The sequence below is a fragment of the Brassica rapa genome, chromosome A01 (assembly GCF_000309985.2).
Source record: "Brassica rapa cultivar Chiifu-401-42 chromosome A01, CAAS_Brap_v3.01, whole genome shotgun sequence".
NCBI classification, from domain to species: domain Eukaryota; kingdom Viridiplantae; phylum Streptophyta; class Magnoliopsida; order Brassicales; family Brassicaceae; genus Brassica; species Brassica rapa.
The window spans coordinates 8,796,048-8,804,827 of record NC_024795.2 but is presented as its reverse complement, the minus strand read 5'-3'; the positions used below and the strand labels follow the sequence as shown (position 1 = coordinate 8,804,827).

The 8,780-nt window shown below is 38.8% G+C and overlaps 1 protein-coding gene across 4 annotated transcripts; it reads left to right on the top strand.

Annotated features, from left to right (window-relative positions):
* Positions 1–571: 571 nt before the first annotated feature.
* LOC103863651 (HEAT repeat-containing protein 6) lies at positions 572–8,667 on the top strand. Of its 4 annotated transcripts, none has more exons than XM_009141409.3 (27): positions 572–832; positions 1,199–1,581; positions 1,655–1,830; positions 1,895–2,147; positions 2,227–2,294; positions 2,419–2,488; positions 2,604–2,969; positions 3,071–3,150; positions 3,233–3,284; positions 3,462–3,615; positions 3,717–3,804; positions 4,097–4,199; positions 4,827–4,917; positions 5,004–5,101; positions 5,428–5,610; positions 5,822–6,067; positions 6,166–6,261; positions 6,350–6,444; positions 6,531–6,594; positions 6,694–6,772; positions 6,847–6,920; positions 7,164–7,307; positions 7,507–7,580; positions 7,656–7,762; positions 7,896–8,014; positions 8,087–8,164; positions 8,261–8,667. In XM_009141409.3, the coding sequence occupies exons 2-27, from the start codon at positions 1,336–1,338 to the stop codon at positions 8,477–8,479; spliced, it is 3,423 nt and encodes a 1,140-aa protein (XP_009139657.1). In that variant the 5' UTR covers positions 572–832; positions 1,199–1,335; the 3' UTR covers positions 8,480–8,667. The 4 variants fall into 4 exon arrangements, 2 of the variants coding, with proteins under 2 accessions (XP_009139657.1, XP_009139653.1); XM_009141405.3 differs by having other exon boundaries at positions 6,844–6,920; XR_004456894.1 differs by lacking the exon at positions 8,261–8,667 and having other exon boundaries at positions 7,164–7,296.
* The last annotated feature ends 113 nt before the right edge of the window (positions 8,668–8,780 follow it).

The window sequence follows — 8,780 nt, the reverse complement described above, 5'->3', positions numbered from 1 at the left end:
AATATACAAAATATCATCTAGTTTAGTGGTATAAATGTTGGTGTTTATATGTCAATAACCCGAGTTTGAGCCATGAACTTAACATTTTTTTTCATTTTCTTTTAAAATATAACTCATAAAATGTTGATGTGACACGCTGAGGAGTCTTGAAACTGGTTCATTATAATGTAGATTTCCGTCACCTCCGGCTCAATGACATATATTGCCATGTTAAATTATTTTTTATGTCAATAATCGTTGAACTTAAATAGTAACGTATCAACTTGACAAAAAAAAATAGTAACATATCAACAACATGAACATAAAATCACTAATTTAATATCTACTGGTCCCACATTAAATCTCTCGAGTAAAACTAACGTGTCATGTTTTTGAATTATCTTTGTTTCACATGCTAACTAAGCCCTTAAGTTAATGGTTTCTTGACCAAAAGATTTTTTTTAAAAATTGGTTTCCTACCATAAACAAGATAATTAAAACTATCCATGCATCTTTTACGAAAAAAAGATTAAAATCTAAAAAATAGTGAAATCATATAATATTTTCCGAAAAAAGATTTGCAATTCAACAAATTCACAGCTCTCCAAATTGACCCATATAAGCCCTATTATTCAATAATGGGCCTTGAAACAGAGAAGAAGATGGGAGTATCAGTATACACATTGGTGCGGAGGAACATCGGCGGAGAATGATCGGCGAAGCAACACGAGGGAGAAATTGAGTTCTTACATTCGATCTCCAGCGCAAGCTCTTCCAGGTTCTCTGATTCATCCGCCGGCGTTCAGTCTTCATTTCTCTCATCTCTGCCCTACCTCCGCCGTGTGCCAGTCAGGTATATAAAATTCCTCTCTTTCTCGGTTGATTGCTGGATCACGCTTCTCTCTTTCACCGTTTATAGACTAAGTTTATGTCTGTAGATGAGGTGAGTGTTCTCACATGATCTCGTTTAACTAGGTTGTGATCTAAACTTGCCCCTTACGAATCATAGTCTCTTTATCAGTTGTGATTGCTAAAAACATTAACTTGGATGCATAAAGGTTACAGCTTTTTTTGTGTTTCTTGACTTGCGATGTTCTTACAAGGTGTTGTAGTGTTCCATGGATCTTAAACTAGTACAATTCAATTTAGTGCCTTGCACTGAGAATTCTTGTGACTCTGTTTGTATCAAATTTTAAGATCAATTCATATTGTGGAGCAGGTGATTGTCGGTGGAGGTGGTGCTGGTGAAGCTGCAGCCGTTCCTAAGGAGGACGAGAAGAAAGAAAGACTAATAACTTATAGGCAGCCCCATTTAATAAGCCCTCATTGCCTTTCGATTCCACTGCATCACATCAAATGTTCACGGCGGGAAAGTGGAGGACAGCGTTTCTCTCTCTCAGGGACGAAATCTCAACCACTCCACAGCCACCTGTTCCTCAGTTGCTTCAGGATCTAATCTTCTCTCACTCCGATTCCCTTCTCTCCGCCGTCTCTCTCCTCCCACCGCACGAGCTCACTTCTGACTGCTTGTTCCTTCTCGATTTGGTTTCCAAAGCTGATGGTCCCGTCTGGATCCCTGTCTCTCTTCATACTTGCCAGCTGGTGCGTCCTCTCCTCCACCTCTCTTCTATTGCTCTCTCGCTCTTCTTAACTCTATTTGCTTTTGTAAATCCAGATACACGATGTTTGTGCTCGTGTACTTCTTCAACAAAACTCATCGTCGTGGCCGCTCCTTCTTCACTCTTTTGCTAGTGTCTTGGAGTTTCTTCTGCGCCAACCAATGCCTTCACCCTCTTCCACTGCATATTACTCCAGAATCGAACCTGTGATCCAATCTTTCGAGACTCTAAGGTTACATCATGTCTCACTCTCTGATTGAATTTCTCTTGCTGACTTTTCACTTTCCTTTTCCCAGACGTTTGGCCGCTCTGTACCAGAGAAATAGCTCCCATCCGGAGAATATTCACCTTGTCAAGTTTGTCCTGCGCATTATTCCGTTCCTACACCATGATTTAGTTGCATCTTATGGTTGCTCAAATCAAGACCCTACTGGGAAGAAACTGCTGAGTCTATGGGATGCCATGGCTCTTGCCTTTGACATGTTTGGTGGGGCCTTTTCTGTGTCTGGGTCTTTGTTTCCTAATGACGTCTGCCAATCCACGCTGGAGGTATTCAATTCCCTTCACTTCTCCTCTCATCTCTATAATAGGTATGCTTTGTTACTCAAGCTGGTACATTTTGATATAGGTTCTAAGGAAAGTAATGGACGTCTTAGCATCCAAGGGCCAGCTTGTCGAAGATCGATCTATGTGGCGGTACGTCTTATGGGCCATACAGCTATGCCTTTGTTTTTTTGGAGAATACAGTTTACTCCTTTTTTGGGGGTTTATTAGACTTGTTGTTCCCCTTAGCTAATATTGTTTTCTTAAATTTCTTCAGCTTCTATTCATGCCTTCTTGACTGTGTGCACGTGGTCCTTACAAATATCAAATGTCCGGTTTCTGATCATGTAAGTTGGTTCTTGGTAGCCTTTTATCGCCATATCCGTATATAAGTGATGTTATGGTTTTAACAACAAATGCAGACTTTTCCGCGTTGTTTAACCAGAAATTGTAAGGTTGCAGGTCTCAAGTTTCATAGCAGCATTGAGAATGTTTTTCGGTTTTGGACTTAATGGCCCACCTCAGTTCTCTCATCCTGATGTTGTTCGCAAGGATAATCAGTTAAATGTCAAGCTTTCCCCATTGAGATCTGGAGTAAGTAAGAACGCCAATGATACTCCTTATAGGCCACCCCACTTGCGCAAGAGGGATGATTTGAATTCTAAGCTTCCAGAGTCTTGCGACTGGCGACGCCTGTCTGCTCAGGATTCTGCTAGTTCTGATGTTATATTATCAGATTCTGATTTTAGTGACAGTGACGGATCCATTAGGGATTCTTATGGCGCCCAAAGCTCTAAGGTCAGGATAGCTGCGATTGTTTGCATACAGGCGAGTAACAATGTTTTGTTCTTATGTGGTTCTCATATTCTAGTATTCTACTAAAATTTTCAGTGGCTGTTACTTATTCAGTTTTTTATTCTTCTGTTAAGGATCTTTGCCAAGCTGATTCAAAGTCATTTACCACTCAGTGGATGACACTCGTGCCAACCAATGATGTACTAAAGCCAAGGTAAATTTTTTACCTACAACATCTCTTGTAAGGGTATCGTTATGTTTTCTTGTCTCCTTAAACTCTCTGAGATCATTAACAGGAAGCTTGAAGCTACTCTTATGACCTGCTTGCTTTTTGATCCTCATTTGAAGGTGTTTTTTCCTATCCCTTTTTATGTCATCGAGGCTGCATATTTCGATTTTCTATTCTTATAGTCTCAACATCTTATGTGGTTAAGCAAATATATTTAGAGGTCTATATTTGTGGCTCAGTTTTGTGACTGCTTAGTCCCGACAGAATACTTTTTGGTTTATTTTTGCAATGTCTAGGTAAGGATAGCATCTGCGTCAGCTCTTTCCACCATGATGGATGGGGCTTCATCTATTTTCCTTCAAGTAGCAGAGTACAAGGAATCCTCTAAGTATGGATCGTTCACGCCCCTCTCAAATTCCCTTGGTCTGGTATTAATGCAACTCCACACAGGTACGTCAACAACATTAATTTTCTTTCTCTTTTCATTCTGGCTTGGCTATTAGCTATTCCTTGTTTGACGAAGATCTTTTATTCCTTTGATATGGCTGTAGGCATTCTACATTTGATTCACCGTGATAACCATGGTAGATTGTTGATTCAGCTGTTCAAGTTTCTCTTGCTGCTGATATCGAGCACACCGTAAGTAAATTTCTTTTGTGTTATATCCTGTCAGCTCTTCATGGTTAATAATCTTTGTTTTATAAGTATTGCAGTATCCTTATAATAGTATTTGATATCTGTCATAGAAAAGACCTTAGTGGCTCTTTGTTAAGGTTTATCTTTGACTAAGTGCAAGAGCTTGAGCTTCATGATATGTGCGTAGACCCAGCTCCCGTTTAGCTGATGCTTTTTCTTTTTAAACATTTTCCAATATTTTGGTATTTTGTATGAGTTTTTTCTAGTGTTCTTTAATGTTGGTTATCATTTTCAGTTACTCGAGAATGCCAGGAGAATTGCTGCCAAAAGTTATAATGTCTCTGCACGCTAGGATTAATGAGGGATTTCCCTTCAAAAATGATCAAACTGGTCTCCTGGTTTGTGCCTTCTTCTCCTCATTTTTTATGTGTTTGTTGTCTTGGTCTATGATGGAGATATGAATTCATGTGTTAATACCTAGAGTACTTTGGACTATTTTAGTTTCCACTGGCTAAATCATGTGGGATTTAGACTAGTTTTAGTTACATACGTTAGTTTTTAGACATAGGGAAGTAATAGGAGGAGAAAAATATGGGTATTTCTTTGGACGGTATAGGCGTTGGACAAAGGTCTAGGGATGTCTTGGGACAATTTCGTCTCTGTTTATGTTTTCCCAGTTCATATCATGTTAATAAAATCTGTCCGTTTGTTTTCGCTGGTTTCCTATTCCCGTCGATCTTAAGTTTTTATTGTTGGAAGAACAAACTAAAAATCTTACTTCATTCAGTCATCCAAGGAAATAATTACACCTTGAGACTCTTTTAAATTTTAATAGAGGATTCTTAGCTCTCGAACCCCAATACATAACTCACAGCAATACAATCCCTTCCCATTTTTGACTTAGATGGTGCGTTATGCGAGCTAGGAACTCAGGCTTTTAAGATGCTTTTTCGTTTGATAAGCTTCTTCTCTTTAGAAGTTGTACCTTTGAATGTCATACCTATATTGTGATACGTTTTGTACAGGTTGCCGCAATAGGATGCCTGACAGCTGCATTCTCTACCTTTCCTCCTCAGATGAATGTACATAGTATGCTTTTGGATGAGGCATCAGCAGGTTGACCTTATCAGATAACTTTCTCCTGTTTCATTGCGACTATTATCTCATTATGATTTTGACATTCTTTCTTGAACTCATTTCAGGATTCGACGGAAGTGAAAGGAAGTCAGGAGTTATTTTTACTTTATTTCGTTTTGCTGAGCAATATTCTGATGCATCTACATGCATTGAGGCTCTTCAGGTATTATGTGGGTTCCTACCCCTTTAAAAGCAGTTCTTTTAAACGTAGAAGGATAGACGCATATAACAAATTTAGGCGGATTAGTGCTATCTGGACTGCAGTTCTACATTAAGAACACTGTAACCTTTCTGAAACGTTTCTGTAATGAGGGTGAGATGTGGTAGAATATTATGCCACCGGGGAATGGTTGAGGGATATGCCGACTGTTTTTTTTTTTTGGCATTTAGTTTAACGTTATTCTAGCCAAATTTATAGCTCTTTTGTAGAGATTTTGATTATGATAGCTGCTACATTTCCTTGTAAAAGATAATATGGTTACTGCGCAGGTCCTCCGAGCTATGGCTCTCAATTACCCAACAATAGTGTCAGCGTGTTGGGAACGGGTCTCTGTCCTCGTGTATAAACTTTTGCAGTTTGCTGTTGTTGAAGATCCTGCAAAGACATGGAAGGCTTTAGTTAAAGAGCCTGTTGGATATGTTGGGGATAAAATTCTCACAGCTGCTATTAAGGTAGGAGGACTCTGTGGACCAGATAAAGTCATCGCTAAGATTCCTCCAGCCAAAACAACCGAAAACTTGAATTGAAATAATTCTATTTTGAAATAATATAATTCTATTATTGAATCATAAGCCATTGCTGATTGGTAGCATATTCATAGTTAGTTTAAGGGATATCTTAGGGCCACATGTGCAATAAGAACTTACTCATGATTGCATGTAGGTTTTGGATGGATGCCTTCGCGCAATATCTGGATTTAAGGGAAATGAGGATCTTCATTTTGATAGAATAATTGATACACCTTTTACATCTGACTGCATAAGGTCGATAAGAATTTCATCTGCACCATCATATGGATTTGAGAATTCCGAAATTGCTCAAGAGCAATTCTCTCAGGCAGGATGTTACCAATGGTCTGAGGCTATTCGTAAACATATTGTTCTGGTGTTACACAGTGGTTCTGCGGTGGTAGGTTGAAAACTTAACAAATAACAGTTCAATCATACATGCAGTTGCTGTAGTTTGCATAATATTTGCGGTCTTAAATTTCTTCGTATGTTTGGAAGGTGAGGAGCACTGTGGTCACTTGCTTTGCTGGTATTACGTCATGCGTATTTGTCTCTTTCAGTCAGCAGGAAAGGGACTTTGTTACTTCATCAATTGTAAGTACTTGAGCCTTGTTGCGGATTGGAATTTAACTATCTCGACTTTAGTGTATAGTATATGTGCATGACGTCCTTTATTTTGTAGATAAACGCTGCATTGCATGACAAATCACCTTCAGTCAGATCAGCAGCCTGCCGAGCTATTGGTGTAGTTTCATGTTTTCCAGAAACTTCTTTAAGGTAGGTTAACCCATTCTCTTGAGTGTCTCCAATTATTACTGTCTTGGTATCCGTGGTCGAGAACTTAAGGAACTTTGTTGATGCAGTATTGGGATATATGAAAAGTTTATCTTGGCTGTTGAAGCGAATACCCGCGATCCCTTGATTTCGGTATTGCATTACCGACTTTCATTTATTTGCTCTCATGAGCCATGCATTTTAGATTCACTTTTTTTCTTATTGCTATGCGTTTTATGATTCTCAATTCAGGTGCGTGTAACAGCATCCTGGGCTTTGGCCAATGTATGCGAAGCTCTACGTTACCGTGTCAATTATACGTCCGTTGAAGGTATTAATGCTGAAGTTATAATTAGACGCTGTTACAACTTTTGGATTTTACTTTTTCTTTCTTCTCATTAGTAGGATCAAATACAACTTCACAAGTCGTGGACTCGCTAATAGAATGTGCTTTGCGCCTTACTGAGGATGGGGACAAGGTAATGAAAATTGCTCCCAACATTTCGTTTTTATTAGTTTACTACTACTGCTCAGTGATATGCTCACCAATCCAAAAATTACTCTAAAAACAATTAATTAGTTGTTTTCCCCGTAACTTGTTATCCAAATGTTTTGTTTCTGTCTGGCGACATTGGCTTGCAGAAACTTTTATCTATGAAGCACAAAGTAGGTTTTGGTATATTTACCTGACATCATCATCATTTCCGGAATTCTTTTGTAAGGTCAAAGCCAATGCAGTTCGAGCACTGGGGAGTATTTCTAAATATGTAAAATTGAGATGCATGACAAGTAATGCGGTAGATTCAAGCTGGTTGGAGAGAACCGTGCAAGCATTTCTTTCCTGTGTTACTACTGGTAATGTTAAGGTATTTGGGTTTTCTGGATGTGAGCATTTGGGTTTCAATCAGTTTTGGTTTGAGTTGGCCTAAACTGGTTTGAGAGAAAGCTTACCATACTCAAATATAATTAATTTGATTTGGTTTGGTTTGGTTTGATAAAAGATGTCTTATATAGAAATATATTCGATTTGATCTGGTTTGTATCAATGTGGTTCGGTTGGTACAGGTTCAATGGAATGTTTGTCATGCCTTAAGCAATTTATTCTCCAACGAGACAGTGAAACTACAAGATATGGATTGGTATGCATCCTTTAGCTCTCTAATACCTAAGCTACTTCTCTCGGTTACCATTACAAACTCTTTTTCTTTTTGAAGGGCTCCAAGTGTTTTTAGCATTCTACTATTGCTGCTTCGTGATGCATCGAACTTTAAGATAAGAATACAAGCTGCTGCCGCTTTAGCTGTTCCTGTAACCCCACTTGGTTAGTTTGATACTAAACCCTCTTTTGCCCATCCTCTGTAGCTATAACATTATACAAGGTCGCTTTTTGTTTCATAATGTTTGGGGATTGAACTGTTTGGTTGATTATTCCCTCACACATAATGTAATTGCAGCTTATGGGAGATCATTCCCTGATGTTGTCAAAGGTGTGTGGCATACTTTACAGAATCTCAATTCCGACAGAGAGACGACTCCAACAAATTTCAAATATAAGAAATCACTTGAGAATCAGGTAAAACCTTGTTGGCGTAATTTCAGGTTATTGATGAATGATTTAATCTCAAGTGCGGTTGTTTAAATTCAGTTAACCTCGACCATGCTGCATCTCCTTAGCTTAGTTTCAAGCGGTCGTTGTGAAGCGTTGACAGATTTTCTTCTAAAAGTAAGAAACAGGCAGCTATTGTTAAAGTAATGACATAACTTTTCATTTGCGAGATTTTAAAGTAATGACATAACTTTTTTGTTGGAAACCCTACAGAAAGCCTCTTTTCTAGAGGAGTGGTTAAGACGATTGTGTGTGACACTGAAGGAGGAAGACAATGCTTCTGGATCATCAAGCAGCACGAGCACTTCTGGTGAGAAGCAGAAAAAAGAGTTGATCTCTAGAGCTATACGGTCACTTGCCAGAAGCCTAGAGGCTGGACATAACCCGGAAATGGCTCTAAAGTTGCAAGAGTTAGATAGCAACGTGAACTGACTTATCAGGGGCTACGTTTTGGGGTTATCTTCTTCGCCATGTTGTAACTCTAGTGAATGTATACAATTCAACAAATGTACATTACCTCCATGACAAATTTTGTTATACTACATGTCTACATAGTTATAGTTTTGGCCGATATATATGACCTTTGAAATTATTATAGAAAACTTATTTTGTTGCTAGAACTTGTCTGGCACAGAAAGGAGTGCATGTAACATGTAACCAACAACTGTCTTTTAATCTCCTCGGCTGATACAGGTTGCTGACTTTGTGGCATCTCGGGAATCTGGCTCCAGTC

Coding starts and splice junctions, on each gene's coding strand:
- LOC103863651 (XM_009141405.3), top strand. CDS start 1,336: ATGTTCACGGCGGGAAAGTGGAGGACAGCGTTTCTCTCTCTCAGGGAC. Junction 1,831..1,894: donor CAATCTTTCGAGACTCTAAG/GTTACATCATGT, acceptor TCCTTTTCCCAG/ACGTTTGGCCGCTCTGTACC. Junction 8,165..8,260: donor TGACAGATTTTCTTCTAAAA/GTAAGAAACAGG, acceptor GAAACCCTACAG/AAAGCCTCTTTTCTAGAGGA.